The sequence below is a fragment of the Protopterus annectens genome, chromosome 9.part0, assembly GCF_019279795.1.
Source record: "Protopterus annectens isolate FY-2018-M chromosome 9.part0, PAN1.0, whole genome shotgun sequence".
In the NCBI taxonomy this organism is placed as follows: Eukaryota; Metazoa; Chordata; order Ceratodontiformes; family Protopteridae; genus Protopterus; species Protopterus annectens.
The window spans coordinates 769,637,656-769,656,700 of record NC_056743.1 but is presented as its reverse complement, the minus strand read 5'-3'; the positions used below and the strand labels follow the sequence as shown (position 1 = coordinate 769,656,700).

The window sequence follows — 19,045 nt, the reverse complement described above, 5'->3', positions numbered from 1 at the left end:
CACAGGAGGGAGAGCTACTGAGGAAGAATATTAAAAAAAGAGGAGGAATACCTACAATAACTTCAATGTTATATTCTTTTCACATACCTGAAATAAGACAAGCTAGATTTGTTCAGAAACATGTTTACTTTTACATGTTTTTCTGTTCTTGTATGCCTTTTCAGTATCACAGCCATACAAAATTATCTTGCTTTTCTCGTTTTTCTTGTTTACATACCAGAAACAGTCTCAATACATCTCACCATTTTAAGTGCTCTGTTACAATATTCAAGATTTTGCATTAGATGTGCCCAATAATCAGGACAAGACTGGCTAAAAAAATGAAGGTAGACAGTCTACACAAAGTTTTCAACACAGTATAGAAGCCTGGACATTTCACAGACGTTTTATAATAAAATGGCCACTTCAGATGGTTTCATTTTATAAGAAACAGTATATAAAAATCTTCAAAATTTTGTTCCATTATTATGATTTCTGATGGTCTGCTTGATGGCTGCTTTCTAGCTTGGTGAATACATAGTCCTGATCATAAAAAATATGAAGACGGCACCCTAAACATGAAGGCCAGAGCAAATTAACCCATTAAAATTATATACTTCAGTATTTACACCATCCTTCCAGTGCACTTGTTTTAATAATCACATTGACTTCATTAAATAAACCATTTTTATAAACCTGTTCAAGTTCAGGTATACATTACAAACAATTTTGCATTTACTGTTTGCATGAGTTATATGTAAATCAAACACTTGGAACATTTGTTTCATTTTATTATTATTACTGTATCAATATTACTACTAGTTGTGATTAAGGGTAGCGACGTTTCTTTTTCATTAATAAATGACACTGGATGGTACGCAGACGATCTTTTGCTGGTACAAACTCTGGTTGTAGCTTTAATGTTGATTCATACCACTGCATGGCTTTTTCAAATTCCTCCTGTAGGAAACAAATGTGAAACAAATATTTTCATCAATAAATGAGCAAAGAAATACCTGAAATATGTACTAAGAAGTCTAAAAAAATGGAAAGTGTGAGGGTTCTGATTACAACACTAACAGGCAAATCCCTTTTACCTAGTTAGCAGCAACAGCTGACATGCTTAGTACGATGCACGAGAACTTTGCTACCCCTTAACAGACGTCACAAGACCTAGAATTATTTCCTCATTTAAGTACAATTAGTCTGGTTTCCTGTTCTGTACAACAAGGTAACAAGATTATACATGCAGCCACTCCTTTCTTTTTTGCACATTAAACATCAGACTTTATGCTGTTTTAATGGTAAAGATGATACATATTTTAATGCATCTTTCATAATGCTGAGGATGAATCGCCAAACTATCAGAAAGGATAACCATTTGAAATGTTGGGATCTGCTAGACCGAGTCCTGAAACGGACAATGCCAAAAAGCAGACTCGCATAGTCAGAGATTGCCATTTCTTGGGATATTCCCTTTTCTCTGACGTATGATCATCTTTTAGTTGATATATACAGGTTGGGAGTGTGGGGGGCTTGCCCTCAATTTGAAGGGGGGTGCAAGGTGGTACCCCCCCCCCACAAGAAAGAATTTTAAAGAAGAGCAATCTGAGATTTACTCTTTTCCTGGGTTTTCACAATCTTTTTTGTGGGGGCATTTTGATTGTCGACATTTCAATAAGAACCATCAAAAACACTTAATTACCAATGGGGTGAGTGTATCTGGCGTTTCTTGTTAAAATTTTAAGGGCCATGACTGTGGTCTGCAAAACAAATTTGTACATGTCAACCACAGGAATATATGCAAAGTCTGACTTTCCACTATCTCAATTTTCCTTGCATTCCAAGGTACACCAATCTCAAAGCTACAGTAATACAGGTACAAGGGGAGCAAGAAGGCAAAGTCTCCTACAAAAATGCCATAATGGTAGTACAGCTAGTTTCAACATTTATTGTGTTATGTTTACAACTGCTGTTTATTTTTTGAAGTTGCAGGACTTATAATTACAAAACTCAGACATATGAAACAGAGCTACTACCAGAGTGATTATGCTGCATGGCAATACAGTGATGACTGTTGGTGACTCAATTCCACAGCCCAAGGATCTGACTGTGACCTGTGGTTACTGTTTGGATGGAGTATGCATATGATCTGCACATGCCTTTATGTGTTGACTCGCAAACCTAAAAATATGATGCCTGATCACTCCCCCCTTCCAACCCGAATTACAGATGAGACAAGCTCATAACGATCATTACAATTACTTGGTTAAAATCATAAATTATTCTGTTCAGTACTTCAGAGTTTACAAAGTGTGGGATAATAAGGATGAATAAGCCCTGATAATACACCTGGTTATTTGATTAACAGTACTAAAAAAGTCCTGACAGAGCCACTCCTAAAACTATTTAACCTACGTTTAGCTACTGTTTTTGTCCCTGAGGTTTCACAGCAGTGTTGATGCCACTGCACAAGGATGGCCTCACTACTGACCCCAGGAATTTTAAGTCCATCAGTCTGCGAATCTCATCCAGAGAACCATGGAACATATTATAGCTGATCTGATACACTACAACATTAAAAATCTGATCAGGCTAGACCTGCAGCATTTAGCATTGCCAGAATTTTATATATATATATATATATATATATATATATATATATATATATATATATATATATATAAATACATGCACCAATATAAATTTTACCTTCATCTGCAAGCAAATACACCACATAGGTTCTATAAATCAGAGAAGGAAAGAAAAGTTCCAGCAGTAAAAAGGGGGGTGGCGGGTGGGTAACCTGGACTGCAACAGTGAATACACTCCAACATCTACATTTATGGTAAGTGTACACAACTGTACTATGTTCTTTGTGTTTCACTGTTGCAGTCATTACATTTGGGTAGAGTCCCAAAGCTATGGTTGGGTGACTGGAGCTAAATAGCATTAGGAGTGGCTATGAGGCCCTGCACAACTGCAGTGGCAAAGCCTGCCCTGGATTTAGAGTAGAGTAGAGTGGCAGATGATAGTGCTTTGTAAAGGTGAGCACTGAACTCCAAGTAGCAGCCTCTAAAATGTCTTTGGTTGGTACTCCCCTGAAAAAGGCTGCTGAAGTGGCTGCAGCTCTGGTGGAATGTGGCCTAATGCCCTTAGACTCTGGCTTGCCATGGTGTAAATAGCAGAAACGAATGCAGTGGCCTATCCACTTTGAAATAGTCTGCTTTGAGATAGCCTTTCCTTGTGATCCTGCAGCATATGCCACTAGTAATTGCTCTGTCTTCCTGAAAACTTTGGTTCTGTCCAAGTAGAATCTAAGCTGTCTGTGTACGTCCAAAGAATGCAGAATTTTCTCCCCCTTGTTCTGTGGATTTGGATAAAAAGTTGGCAGATTAATAGTTTGGTTAAGAGCCACACTGGACACCATCTTAGGCATAAATGTTGGGTTTGTCCTCAGTGAGACCCTGTCTGGATAAAAAATGATAAAAGGTTTCACAGCCATGAGGGCCTGTAGCTCTGAAACTCGTCTTGCAGAAGTTATTGCTAGGAGAAGAGCTGTTTTCCAAGATAAAAACTTTATATCAGCAGTAGCAGCTGGCTCAAAAGGAGGCAGGGTGAGTTTTTCTAAGACATAGTTGAGGTTCCATGCAGGTATTGGTGATCTCCTCGGAGGCCTTAAATTTTTGGCTCCTCTGAGTTACTGCTTTAATAAAGGATGAGAGAAGATTGGTGGCTCTGTATTGTAATGAGACGAAATGGCAGAGGTATGAATTTTAATTGATGAAAAAGATAGGCCTTTGTCCAGCATCTCATTAAGTATTGCAAAATCTGAGGAATATTTGGTAAAGCTGCATCCGTTCCTTGTGCCTGGTTCCAAAGCACAGAATCTCTTCCATTTCCCAGCATAAGATTTTCTAGTACTAGGCCTTCTGGCTTCCAAAATGGCATCCATCACAGCTTTACTGAGAGGTGTGTTTTGTATGACTACATTATCTGCCATGCTGCCAGGTTTAAAGTTTTGAGTTGGCTGTGCAGGATCCGATTGTTTTGCTGGGACAGTAGAGGAGGTATTTGAGGTAAGGTCCAAGCTGGGCATTGAGACAAGTTCCTAAGGACTGGATACCAGTACTGGCGGGGCCAGTCTGGGGCAATCAGTATCATCTTTGGCTTCTCCTGTCGTACCTTTAGGAGCACCTTGGGGAGGAGAGGCAGTGGAGGAAAGGCATATACTGATAGATTTTTCCAGCTGAAAGACAGGGCATCCACTTTCAATGCTTGTCTGTGATAAGCCCTTGTGCAGAAACTTTTTAGTTGGTAGTTGTGAGGGGAGGCAAATAGATCTATGTCCGGGCATCCCCATTTTCTTGTTATCATGCTGAAGACTTGTGGATCCAGCTGCCACTCGTGGGGATCCATGAGGTTTCTGCTTAGTTCGTCTGCCAGAGTGTTTTCCTTTCCTGGCAGGAATTGTGCCTGCAGATGTACTTGGTAAGTCAATGATGTGTCCCACAAAGTCAGTCTGCAATGGGGGTAAGAATGTGTGCTCCCCCTGCTTGTTTATATACCACATAACCGTGGTGTTGTCTGTCTTTATCAGTAGTTGTTCCGCATGAAGTAGGTACTTGAAGGCTGTCAGGGCATTTTGAACAGCTAGCATCTCTTTTTGATTGATATGCAGATGCATTTGGTTTGAGGACCATGTAGGCCCCCCCAGGCATAATCTGATGCATCCGTTGTTAGTGTCTGCCTGGCTGGGGGTAATGTGAATGGCTGTCCCTTGTTCTGGTGACAAGTCTTCACCCACCATCAAAACTCCTGTTGCAGGCAGGGAATGAGAGTAATCATTGTTTCCAGGCTGTGGCAATGTTGAGTCCAAACACTTTTTAGGTACCATTGAAGTTTCCTCATATGCAGTCTTGCATATGGAATTAATAGGATGCAGGATGCCATGTAGCCCAAAGCCTGCAGAATTTTTCTTGCAGATAACTGGGCCTTTGTTGCCAACATTTTGAAATAGGTAGTCAGTTGCCTTTGTTTGCCTGGCATGAGATAAGCCATCTGGGCAGTTGTATTTAAGCTTGCACCCAGGAATATTATCTCTTGAGATGGTACTAGTTTTGATTTCTTTTCGCTGACTGTGTACCCTAGACACGTTAGAAGTCTTTGCACAAACACCAAATGCTGTAGAAGAATGTCCGTGTTCTCTGCTTGAATTAGACAGTCATCCAAGTAAGGATATATTTGTATTCCTCTTTGCCTGCAGAATGCAATTACTGGTGCCAGGGACTTTGTAAAGACCCTGGGCGCAGAAGGGCAGTGCAGAGAATTAGTAGTGCAATGAGCCAGCCTTGAATCTGAGGTATCTTCTGCAGGATTGTCTGATTGGGACATGCAGGTATGCCTCTTTTAGGTCTAAAGTGACAAGCCAAGCATTCTTGCCCAGCATGGGCAGAAGCTGCTGCAAAGTCAACATTTTGAATTTTGGTATATACAGGAATGTGTTCAGAATATATAGGTCCAGTATTGGTCCCCAGGCCTTGTCCTTTCTGGGTACCAAGAACAGACTTGAGTAAAATCTTTGTCCCTGCTCTTGCTCTGGTACTTGTTGAATGGCGCCCATGCCGATGAGGGATGAGACTTGTTTTTGTGCCTTTGCCCATTGATTTTTTGGCAGATCTGGCCAGCCGTTTGCCTTTGGCAGGGTATGGAAATGGAACTTGTGACACTATATTTAGAACCCACTTGTCTTGGGTTATAATGTGCCAATTTTGAGAAAATAGTGCTAATTTTCCCCCTAAGGGTGCTGCCAGGAGATAAGTGCTTGGTGCAGGCAGGGAGAAGCCACTGGGACTGCTTCCTGTATGGTTGTGATTTGTCTTCTTCAACTTTGAAGGTAGAGGCACCCCACTGCTTTGACCTGTATGGTACGGTGGTTTGATAGATAGGGCTTGAAGCTCTGAAACCCTTCTTGCAGAGGTAATTGCAACTAAGAAGGCAGTTTTCCAAGACAGATATTTTAACTCACATGTAGCAGCCGGTTCGAAAGGGGAAGATGTTAAGGCACGAAGCACCAAATCAAGATCCCACGGAGGCGCAGGATGAAAAACTGGGGGTCTTAACAGCCCCGCACCTTTAATGAAAGTTTTGCATAATCTGCTGCTCATCAACGGTGGATCCATGAATTCGTGAAATTTAGAGATAGCTGCAAGTTGGACTTTAATAGTAGAGACTGAAGATCCTTGATTAAACAAGGATGTTAAATTTCAAAACCTGTGGAAAGGCCGCAGTGATAGGGTCTAAGCCCCTGAGTTGAGCCCAGATAGCCAACCTCTTCCACTTACTGAGGTACAATTTCTAAGTGGTGGGTTTGTGGGCGAAGATAAAATGTGAATAACTTCCGGGTCTAAGGTGTGATTTCTGACTAAAGTCGGAAGTGGAGGAGCCAAGCTGTCAACTTCAACGTCTTGAAGGGACTGGTGGTGTCGTCCCGACTGATGAATTAGCAGATCCGGGTTAGATCCAAAACCAAGGATCGTCCACCGCATGTTTCTTCAGGTAGGAACCATACCTGACGAGGCCAATGGAGCAATTAGTATCATTGTGGACCCCAATTGAGAAGCTTTCTGAATGACTTTGGGAGAAGTGGAACCGGAGGAAAAGCATAAAGTAGCCCTGTTGGCCAAGGTTGTGCTAGAGCATCCATAGCTGCCTCCCTGATGTGGAGTCAAGGAGAAGAACCTTTTGCACTTTGTGTTTTGTGGTGTTGCAAACAGGTCGCAACGGCGTCCCCATCTTCTGAAAACCTGAGCTGCTACTGTTTCGTTCAGGGACCACTCGTGAGGAGAGAGAATTGTCCTGCTTAATCTGTCTGCCAATATATTGGATTTCCTGGAATGTGGGTCGCTACCAAGAAGCGGTTGGTAGCTACAGCCCATTCCCACACCCTCATGGCCTCTCTGCAAAGGGGGTAAGATCTGGTCCCTCCTTGTTTGTTTAGATACCAGACCACCGACATGTTGTCTGTGTGGATAGCGATAATGCCTTGAGGGAGAAACTTGTGGAGAGCCTGTAGGGACAGAAGTACAGCCCTCATCTCCAACACATTGATGTGGAGAAAGGTTTCGTCTGGAAGCCAGGAACCCTGAACTAACCTGCCCAGACAATGCCCCCCCCCACCCTGTCTGGGAGGCATCCGTCGTCAGGGTGGCCACCGGAGGGGGGATAACAAAAGGTCTTCCCTGATTCAGATTGGACGGGTGAAGCCACCAGCGGAGGTCCTGTTTGCACGTTTCTGTAATCATAATGGGGTGATTGAGGGGAAGATTCTGAAAGAACCATTGAGTCGATAATAGCCACTGAAGAATCCTCATGTGCAATCTTGCCAGAGGAACTAAAAGAACCGTGGCAGACATTGAACCTAAAAGTTGCAGGACCATCCTGGCTGGGGCTTTGGATCTTGAAAGCAGGGCTTGAACTTGACCTTATAAAGTTAGAATCCTTTCGGTAGGAAGAAAGACGCGCATCAATTTTGAGTCTATCTCTGTTCCTATGAACCTTATGCGCTGAGAGGGCAGCAAGACAGACTTTGACCAATTGAATGTAATTCCCAGGGTAGCACCCAGGAAAAGGTGGCTTTGAGGTTGTCCATTAGTAGATACCTGGTGGTGGCAGTCAGGAGCCAGTCGTCCAGATAGGGAAACACTTGGAATCCAAGACTCCTCAGGTGAGCAGTCACTACTGCCAAACACTTGGTGAACACCCTGGGGCTGTGGTGAGACCAAAGGGCAGTGCACAAAATTGGAAATGACTGTCTCCCAGGCTGAAGCGCAGATACTTCCTGGGCCGATGTATCGGTATGTGATAATAGGCGTCCTTGAGATCTATGGAGCACATCCAAATATCCTTCTCCAACAATGGGAGAATGGATTGTAACGTGACCATTCGGAATTTGGATTTCGTGACGGATTGGTTTAGTCTGCTGAGATCCAATATTGGTCTCAGGTCCCTGTCTTTTGGCACTAAAAAGAACCTTGAGTAATTTCCGGATCCGATCTGGTCTGTGGGGACCGGTTGGATGACTCCTTTTTCTAGCAGCTTTAACGCTTCTGCGGCTGCAATTTCCCTTTGACTGGGTGGTGGGTCCGGGATTTTTTTTGGACGGTGGGGGTGAGTGTGTGAAGGGAATGGTGTAACCTCCGGCAATAATCCGAAGCACCCATCTGTCCTGAGTGAAAGACTCCCAGGCTTTTAGGTGCTTGGCAAAGCGGCACCCGACTGGCTCGAGCAGCACAGCCGGGCAATCCCTCATGAAGTGTGGAAGGCTGAAGAGCCACGAAAGGACTCGCGGTCTCCAGAATTGCGGGCCCTCTGCGCCTCTGGGAGCGTCTCCCAGAAAAATTTCCCGTCCTCTGCCTCTGGAAGGGAATCTTCCTGCTGTTGAGGAAAAAACTTACGTGATTTGGAACCACATCTTCCCTCCTCCTTTAGCCTTGGGATAAGGCCGAAGGAGTGGAATAACGTGCACCTACGGCAGATAAAGTTTTCCCTCTTGCTCACAGCGGGTAAGTGTCTTTAACCTTAGGTCCAAACAAAGAGGACCCATCAAAGGGCGTCGTGAAGGAAGACTTGAAGGCCTCCAAAATGACACAAGGAGCCAGGCTTGTGCCTGCAGCTCTACCACCTTCGGCCGCATATGAAATGAGCCTCATGGACGAGTTAGAAATTGAAGTAAGGATAGCCAACTGAGAGCTAACCGACTGGGCTAGCTGCTCAGGTAGGTTACCCGAGAGGGAATCTGACAGCTCCTTGACCAGATCCCTCTGTAGCCTGGTAAAATGTGCCAAATAATTCAGGGACCTTAAAGTAAAGGCCGCTGAAGTCAGGGTGCTTCCCGTGCGGTCCATGCTCCTAGACTCCTTATTAGGAGGATGGAGGGGCGTTGAAGCCTCTGCCACGTCCTGTTGTGTAGCAGATGCCACCACCATGGCATCTACAGCCACGCCTTTAGTCAGGAACTCCTTCTCGGGTGGGGCAGATAAAAATTTGTTAGGGCGAGAAGGCACTGGTTCCACGGTATCTGGATGTTCCCAGCCCTCCGACAAACCAAATCCAGGAGCTCGTCAGGCGGAGACACCCAGGAGGCGGAGGGCTGAGCCCCAAAGGCCTTGAGAAGCACTGACTCATCAGCAGAGGGGTTTGGACATCCAGCCGCCTCGTTGTTTGAGGATCTCTAAAATGTCTGCAAATGAGACATCATCCGAGGGCGACTTTGGGGATCCCTCTGCATCATCAAGATCAGTGTCGATGTAAGAGACTCGGGGAGTCCACGTGCTTCCTCTTGCACGATCTCTTCCTTGGGGCTCCTCTGAAGACAACTCGAAGAACCCTCAGGAGGAGGGAACCCCAGAGGGTAACCTCAGGCCCAGGGCTCCGCTGCCTAAGGACAGGGAACTGCCAAAGACCCAGTCTCCACGCCCAGGGAAGGTGCGGTAAAGCCGGAGAGATGGCAGAAGACTTGGCCAAGGCACTCCTCATAGCTCTGAAAGCCGGACCCCAGAATCCTGGGAGTGTCCGGTCCCTGGAGCCATGATAACAGGCGGAAGTCCCGCAGAAGCACCGAGAGGAGGCTCGGAACCGACAACATAGGTCCCAGCGTCACCCGGGTCCAGCAGAAGAAGTCCGTGCCAAACTCGGACCCGAAGGTCGGGTTGGAGTAAGGGTCTGAGCCGACCCTAAGACCTCCACCGGCTCCAACAGCACCTGCTCCGGCCAGCGAAGCGGTCGGAGGAGGAATGGCAATGACATGGGCATGGGCTGTCGGCTCCGAAGCCAACTGGGTCGGAGCCAAAACAAATTTTGAAAAGTGGGGACTGGAACACTCCTTGGAGGACCCTGTCTATGCCGAAGCTGACATCCTTGATGAGCTAGAGGATACTGAGCGGGTTCGAGATGGCCTCTCCAACGGCCCCAAGGGGCTAGGGGACCGGCTCGGCGACTCGATGACTATCGGCGCCGAAGGAATACCCAAACTAGCTTCCATCGGTGCGAGGAGGACTTAGGCGCCGAGGAGGAAGTGTCTGGCGGACAACCTTCATCGGCTCGAGACCAGTGGAGCCGGCGAAGGTGACCCGCCTCGATGCCCCAGCCATTGGCTCGAAGCCAGAGGAGTCGAGACTGGTGGCATCGAGGCAGACCGTTCCGCCCTCGGCTCTGAAGTCCTTGGAGCCGAAGGAGCCTGCCTATGTCTTTTGGCGGTCAGATCCGACGGACTGGTGAGCCGGCGCCCTTTCTTTAGCAGGAGAAGGAGAGGATGCTAAAGCTTCTTCAAAGGAGGGTTTTATAAGGCCTTTTAATATAAGCTTATTTTTCCTCTCTTGGAGGACCCTCGAGGAAAAAGCGTGACACACGCTGCAGGACTCCTGCAAATGTTTTGCACCCAAACAATAAACACAGAGAGTGGTCATCTGTTATAGACATTTTAAAGTTGCACTTGGTGCACTTTTTAAAGCCTGAAGGCCTAGGAACCTGAGACATTCGGTAAATTATTCAGTGAACTAGCCAAACACAGTACAAACACTGTAATTATGACAGAAAAAGAAATTTTCTCTGCTTTGTCCTTCTTTTTAAAGAAAGAAACTACCACCAGTATAAAGGATCCAAGATCCTAAATAGAACAGAAGTCACCTAACAACCAAAAGACCGGGAAAGGCCTTTCCACACAAGAGGTACTTCTAGTCAAACAACACTCACAACACAAGAATTTACCAAGTAAATTTCTCCAACGCACTCAAAACACAAGATAGCTGTTAAAACAGCTTTTAGTTGAAGTATAAAGAAATTCCTGACAGGAAGTTAGTGAAAATAATCACTACTTAGCTCAGCCAGCTCGAGACCACGTCTTCACTTGTTAGCGGCAAACGAGATCTGGGGGACTGGTAGTGGTGCATCCTGGGATATAGTAAGCTCAGCCAATAAGAGACTTCGCTCTTTGGCATAAGCGTGCCGAGTCGGAGCCGAGGGATCGGCTCCGAACCCATCAGTCAGAATGTAGGCGAGATAGGATCACATAACATCCTTTTTCCCCATCTGTCCAGTGCCCTAGAATCTCTGTCAGAGGGGGTAGAGTTTTTTGCTGCGGAAGCCCTAACTCCTTTGGGACCCTGTGAAATAGTTTCTGGGTCTGCAGAAGGGTTTTTAAAAGGAATTTATGAGAGTCAGGAGTCCTATAATATCTGTCAGGCTTAACAGGAGCTGGAGGTAAGGAGTCAGGGGTAAGACTAGACTCCGAAAACACATCTACAATGTCTAACACAGGTGGAATGGCTAGAGGCCTGGTTTGAGGTAGTAAAAGGAAATCCCTGAACCTCTTTTTAGATTCGGAAAAATCTTGGATCTCCCAGTGGAAATGCTCCCTCATGATATGCAAGGTTTCCCCAAAAGAAGTGTCCTCTGGAGGAGAAGCTGAAGCAATAGATTATTCAGCATCAGAATCCTCATGGGGGGGAAGAGAATTTTCCTGATCAGAAGAGGAATCAGAAGAAATAGAAACCTGATCTGAAGAGTCATAGTCAGTCTCTTGCCTAGGCCTCTTATCAGGAGGGGGATGGGAACCCCTGATCAAGGTAATCAAGTCTTCAGCCATTTTGAGCATCTGTTTTTGGGGAATAGAGGCCTGTCCACATGGCTCTTGAGCTTGTTTCTTTGCTTTAGAAGGAGCTTTAGTCTTTGACTTTGAAGCTGAAGTCGGTTTAATGTAAAGATGTTTAGGTCTGAAAACACTCTCAGAAGCCGGTGCCTGCTCAGCGGCTCCGGACCCATCTGAGGGAATAGTATCCAAGGCTCCAATACCTTGACTTTCCAGCGGCATGGCCGACTCCACATGGGAGTCGGCAGCGGCCTGCGACTCTAAAGTTGCGGGCGTCAAGGGCTGCGAAAGCACATCACTGAGAACCGGCGAACTGGTGACTGGCTTAGGAGAAGCTTCGTCGGTTTTGGACCTCGGTTTTTTATCTTTCTTTTCTTTGCGTTTTTTGTGAACTCCGGTAGTCGGATGGCTATCCAATGGTATTTCTGGATAATTAAACTGGTGTCCAAAATAGTTTAAAGCAAAATCATACCGACGCTCAAGTGCGTTGGTTAAATCTAACACAAAACCGACAACCAGAAACGTTGTTATCAGGGCCTAGGCAAGGAATACAATAAGAATGAAAGTCCTTATGAGGTATTTGCTTTCCACAAGAAATACAATTATTTACTTTTTCTGACATCGGTCTGGAGCAATAAAAAAGTTTCCCCAATGGGGTGCTTAGCTTTACTGAAGACTTCGGATCTGAAATTCGAACATGAAAATCTCAGAGGAGTCGGCCGACTTGAGAACTGCTTCTGCTTCGGGCACTGCGTGGCAAGAAAGACGGAATAAAATGGCGTTGGCTGCTTCTTTTATACCCTTGATGACCTGACGTCAGGGAAGGGGAGACTGCAGCCGACGCAGGACCCAGGACTTTGGAATTCAGGCAGACTGAGGGCAACCTGCTAGCAGGATTACCCAAATGTGATGACTGCAACAATGAAACACGAAGAACATCTCTTGTTTGGCATTTACTTTTCTGATCTTCAGACCATGAATCAAGACATCTGGATAACCAAGTTTATAAGCAAACTGCAAACTGGGAGTCACTGTTAAGTCCCCTCTGATACCCAAGCCCTTCAACAAGAACTTACACTTGTACATAGCTGGTGTACAGTAAGTACAGCTGTGTACACTTATCATAAATGTAGACGTTCGAGTGTATTCCCTGTAGCATTCATTACATTTGGGTTATTTGCCTGCAGGTAGCCCTCAGCCGGCCTGAATACCAGAGTCTTGGATTCCGGCATCGAACGCTCTCTCTTCTTCCATGATGTCAGGTCGTCAGGGGTTTAGAACATGCAGCAGACACCATTACATCAGTTTTTCTTGCCCCAGATGTCAGGTGCCCCCATAATGGGAAGCAATTATATGTTATGCTACACCTCCAAGAAAAAGCAAATACACCAGAAAGCTCAAACACACCAAACAAGAAGGAAAGGTAGAGCCAAGGGAAGTCAAGGGGCTGGAGGAAGGGTAACCAGGACTGCAACAGTGAATACACTTGAAAATCTACATTTATGGTAAGTGTACACAACTGTACTATGGTCTTCGTGTTAAACTGTTGCAGTAATTACATTTGGGTTATCTGCTTGCAGGTTGCCCTCAGTCGGCCTGATTAACAAAGTCTTAGGTCCTGCATCAGTTGCTGTCACTTCTTCCATGACGTCAGGTTGTCAGGGGTATAAAACATGCAGCCAACGCCATTACATCAGTTTTTCTTGCCCCAAATGTTCAGGTGCCCCCTAATGGGAAGCAATTAAACATAAAAACACAAAGGTATACCTCCAACAAAAAAGCAAATACACCAAAAAGGCTTTTAAGCATAGCAAAGGAAAGTAGAGGTATAGCCAAAAGAAGTTAGGGGGCAGAAGGGTAACCGGGACTGCAACAGTGAATACACTCGAACATCTACATTTATGGTAAGTGTACACAACTGTACTATGTTCTTTGTGTTTCACTGTTGCAGTCATTACATTTGGGTAGATTCCCAAAGCTATGGTTGGGAGGAAGAGTTTAGAGAGCATTAGGGCCAGCTATAAGGCCCTGCAAGACTGCAGTGGCAAAGCCAGCTCTGGATTTAGAGAAAATTGGCAAATGATAATGCTTGGTGAAAGTATGTACAGAACTCCAGGTAGCAGCTTCTAGGATATCCCTGGTAGGAACGCCTCTGAGAAAGGCTGTGGAAGTAGATGCAGCCCTGGTGGAGTGAGGTCTGATCCCCTGGGGGATAGGGTTTTCCATGTTGCTTATAGCAGAAATGAATGCAATGGCTTATCCATTTATAAATGGTTTGTTTTGAAATAGCCTTCCCCTCTGCCCCTGCAACAAATGCTACTAGATTGTTCAGATTTTCTTTGAGGTTTAGTCCTGTCCAAATAGAATCTAAGTTGTCTGTGCACATGCAAGGAATACAGTATCCGTTCCCACTTTGTTCTGTGGATTTGGAAAGAAGGTTGGCAAATGAATGGACTGATTAAGAGCCACACTGGATACCACCTTGGGCATGAAGGATGGACTGGTTCTTAGTGACACCCTGTCTGCATGAAAGATGATGAAAGGCTCCACTGCCATAAGGGCCTGTAATTCAGATACCCTTCTAGCTGAAGTGATTGCTAAAAGGAAAGCCATTTTCCAAGAAAAAAACACAAACCAGTGACGCCAGGTAAAGCACTCTCTATAGCACATAAATTCAGTAAAAGCAAGACCAGATGAGTGCACCACGAACCGTGAAAATGATTCCCAATATAGTCCAATAAAGTCCAAGTCGAATGAACAAACACATTTATTGTAAAAAAACAAAACTGCAGTAAAAAGTAAGCGCTTTCGCGTTGTATAGCCAACGCTTCATCAGACATAAAAACAGTAAAAAGCATCTGATCTTATATAGTGTCTTTCAGATGACATCACAATGATAGTAATTAAAGGAACATGCAACTAGACCCCACTTAAAAACATAATACAAAACTCAATGCATGAGGGGTCTGGATGCTAAAAAAGGCTTAATGGTGATCCTGTCATTGAGCCCAAACTTGTGTGCTTGTAATTTCAAGATCCATTTCCCTTCTCTTTCTTCTACCCTGTTTTTAACATTACCTAATCTGCCACTAGTATTAACTAATTCCAAAACCTGAAACTTAAAATTGTGTGTACAACCTTTCTCTATAGTATGCTTTGCCAAAGCATTCATGACGTTGCCTTTCGCTATTGCATAAACGTGTTCCCTAATACGTTCACGTAGTGATCTTGTCGTCATGCCCACATAGAAATCACCACAAAGTTGGCACACAGCTACATATACTAGATTGGCAGATTTACAGTTGGCAAATTTCCTAAACGTGTATGTTTTCCTGGTCACAGGATGTGTGAAACTATCTGAATTAGAAACATATCTACATTGATTACAAGTTTGACAAGCAAATGTGCCAGTTCTACGAGACTTCTGACCATCAATAGGTGTCCTGTCGTAACAAAGTAACCTATTGAGTGAGGGCATGTTCTTATAGGCGACCCTGGGTCTCACGTCCACCAGCGAGCTAATTCTATCATCTACCAACAAAAGGTCCCAATGCTTGTTGAGAATATCTAAAACATGAGTGTTCCTATTAGTATATGGAATAACAATTCTATTAACACTGTCCTTTCTCTTGGTCTCAGATCGATCAAGGTGAACAGGTAGTCTATCAACCAGAGGAGATCCCTCTGCGCATCTATACTGGTCGCCTTCTGAAACAGCATTGAATACATGATTCCTATCATACCCCCTAGATATAAAATTCCTAGCTAAGTTAGCTTTATGTCTATTGTATGCTGTTGACTGAGAGGTCAACATGGAAACTCTCTTGGCTTGGTTCTTAACAATATTACTGTGTACATGCTTAGGATGCATGCTCCCACGATGCAATAAGTTGTTCTTCCAACAGGGTTTCCTAAAGAGTTCTGTGTCAAAACCATGCGAACTCTTGATAACCTTAACATCAAGAAAATCTATCATGTCTGTTGCATGATTGCATTCAAAACATAAAAATTCAGTACTGGCATTGAGATATGTTACAAAACTCAACAGCTCATCAATCGTTCCTCCCCATACGAGAAACACATCGTCCACAAATCTGTTATAAAACCTCAGTTTGATACTATGTACAAATTCACCATTAAGGACAAACAAACCTTCCCAATGTGCCAACACCAAGTTGGCATAGGCGTTGGCACATGGGGTGCCCATCGCAACTCCCTTTGTTTGTAAAAAATATTTGTCTTGATAACATAACACATTATTTTCAAGAATAATCTGGAGAAGTGACACATATCTTTCTACCATATTGTTGGTTAACTTGTTCTGAACTAATATGGCTCTAACAAACTCTAGGCCCTTGTCGTTGGGAATTGACGTGAACAGAGATTTCACATCGAGTGTGACCAGCAAAACATCTCCACAAAAGGAAGATGAGTCACTGAATATGGCCAAATTCTCAAGAAAGTTGGATGTGTCTTTGAGGATATGACTAATTCCAAACACAATGGGTTTAAACATTTTGTCGAGATAGATAGACAGGGGTAACCAACCACGACTCGACACTATGGGTCGCAAGGGTGGATCAAGTGCGTCCTTGTGGATCTTAGGTAAACCCCTAAAGGAAGGAATTAAAGGATTCTCTATTAAAAAGTAGGAATATAAGTCCCTGTCAATAACATCTGTTAGCAATAGATCATATAGCATAGCATGCACTCTTTTAATCAGATCATTCAGACCATATTTAGGTAAAAATAAATATGTCTCATTGTCAGAGAGCATAGTAAGCATCTTATTAGAATAATGAGAACTATCCATAACGACAATAGCGCCGCCTTTATCGGCTTGTCTAATCACAATAGTGTCATTGCTCTTCAAGCTGTTCAAAGCATGTCTCTCATTCGTTGTTAGATTAAAAAATTGCGGTTTAGCATTCACATCATTGTATAAATTGAATAAATCCTTCTCCACTGCTTGTTCAAAAGCATCCAATAAAGGATGCTGTTGAGGTATATATAGAGAGGGCTTCCTAAAAGTGGTACAAACATTATTTGATTGCCCATCATGTTGTCCATAAAGCAACTTTAAAGCTAGGTTTCTAGTAAACAACCTGACATCAACAATAATGTCAGTAATGTCATTACAACCCGAAGGTATAAAACCTAAACCTTTATTCAAGACAGAAAGCTCAAACACATTCAACATGTAGCTGGAAATATTGATAACTAAATCATCTGTTAAAATGTCATTTTCATGAAAACAAACATCAACTAAACTTTCGGTTTCTGTACCTTCTTCATTGTTGAGGAAATGTCCTCTGTGCTCTTTCTCTTTGGTGCTCTGCCCTGTGGTGACCAAGTTCAACGCCATTACATCAGTTTTTCTTGCCCCAAATGTTCAGGTGCCCCCTAATGGGAAGCAATTAAACATAAAAACACAAAGGTATACCTCCAACAAAAAAGCAAATACACCAAAAAGGCTTTTAAGCATAGTAAAGGAAAGTAGAGGTATAGCCAAAAGAAGTTAGGGGGCAGAAGGGTAACCGGGACTGCAACAGTGAATACACTCGAACATCTACATTTATGGTAAGTGTACACAACTGTACTATGTTCTTTGTGTTTCACTGTTGCAGTCATTACATTTGGGTAGATTCCCAAAGCTATGGTTGGGAGGAAGAGTTTAGAGAGCATTAGGGCCAGCTATAAGGCCCTGCAAGACTGCAGTGGCAAAGCCAGCTCTGGATTTAGAGAAAATTGGCAAATGATAATGCTTGGTGAAAGTATGTACAGAACTCCAGGTAGCAGCTTCTAGGATATCCCTGGTAGGAACGCCTCTGAGAAAGGCTGTGGAAGTAGATGCAGCCCTGGTGGAGTGAGGTCTGATCCCCTGGGGGATAGGGTTTTCCATGTTGCTTATAGCAGAAATGAATGCAATGGCTTATCCATTTATAAATGGTTTGTTTTGAAATAGCCTTCCCCTCTGCCCCTGCAACAAATGCTACTAGATTGTTCAGATTTTCTTTGAGGTTTAGTCCTGTCCAAATAGAATCTAAGTTGTCTGTGCACATGCAAGGAATACAGTATCCGTTCCCACTTTGTTCTGTGGATTTGGAAAGAAGGTTGGCAAATGAATGGACTGATTAAGAGCCACACTGGATACCACCTTGGGCATGAAGGATGGACTGGTTCTTAGTGACACCCTGTCTGCATGAAAGATGATGAAAGGCTCCACTGCCATAAGGGCCTGTAATTCAGATACCCTTCTAGCTGAAGTGATTGCTAAAAGGAAAGCCGTTTTCCAAGAAAGAAATTTTAAGTCTGCAGTAGCAGCTGGCTCGAAAGGAGGTAAAGTGAGTTTCTACAATACAAAGTTAAGGTCCCAGGCTGGGGTTGGAGCTCTCCTGGGTGGTCTCAAATTTTTGGCCCCTCCGAGGAACTGCTTGAGCAGTGGATGAGAGAAGATGGGAGGCTCTGTGTTATAATTAGCTGAAATGGTTGAGGCGTGGATTTTAATGGAGGAAAAAGACAGGCCCTGGCGAAGCATCTCAGTTAAGTATTGTAAAATCTGAGGTAAATTGGGAGCTGCTGTGCTCATCCCTTGAGATTGGTTCCATTACCGAATCTTTTCCATTTTTCAGCATATGATTTTCTAGTACTAGGCCTCCTTGCCTCTAGGATGACATCCATCACAGGTTTGCTGAGGGATGGTAAGGGAGAGTTTATGTAAGTAGCCAGGCTGCAAGGTTCAGTGTTGGAAGCTGAGGGTGCAGAATCTGGTTCTCCTGCTAAGACGGCAGGGAAGTAGTCTGAGGCAGGTGCCATGGAGATAACCATGACACACTGCGCAGGACGGGGTACCAGTGTTGGCACGGCCAGTCTGGAGCAATCAAAATCATCCTTGGTTTGTTCTGTTTGAATTTTAGTAGTACTATGGAGAGCAGAGGCAGTGGGGGCAAGGCAAAGACTGATAGGTTTTTCCAGCTGAAGGACAGAGCATCCACTTTCCAGGCTTGTTTGTGGGGAGTTCTTGTGTAAAATTTGTCCAATTGGTAGTTCTGGGGGGAGGCAACCAGGTCTATATCTGGGCTCCCCCATTCGCTTGTCAACATGTTGACAATCCTTGGTTCCAGTTTCCACTCATGTGGGTCCATGAGGTTTCTGCTTAGTCCATCTGCCAGTGTATTTAATTTTCCTGGCAGGAATTGAGTTTGTAGGTGCACTTGGTAGCTCAAGGCTGTGTTCCACAATGCCATGGCTAGTCTGCAGAGGGGATAAGAATGTGTACCCCCCCTGCTTGTTTATGTACCACATAACCGTGGTGTTGTCCTTCTTTACCATTAGTTGTCTTGGAAGAATGTAGTCCTTGAAGGCTGTCAGAGCATTCTGTACAGCTAACACTTCTTTTTGATTGATATGCAGGTGCAT

General features: G+C 44.2%; 1 protein-coding gene across 2 annotated transcripts in view; it reads right to left on the bottom strand.

The window, feature by feature from the left end:
- Positions 1-648: 648 nt before the first annotated feature.
- Positions 649-19,045, bottom strand: part of TTC17 (tetratricopeptide repeat domain 17) — a 3,338,929-nt gene continuing 3,320,532 nt past the window's right edge. For both annotated transcript variants that reach the window (XM_044083397.1, XM_044083398.1), the window contains one exon: positions 649-939. In XM_044083397.1, coding sequence (XP_043939332.1) covers positions 808-939 — 132 coding nt within the window. In that variant the 3' untranslated portion in view covers positions 649-807. The remainder of the gene's footprint in view (positions 940-19,045) is intronic.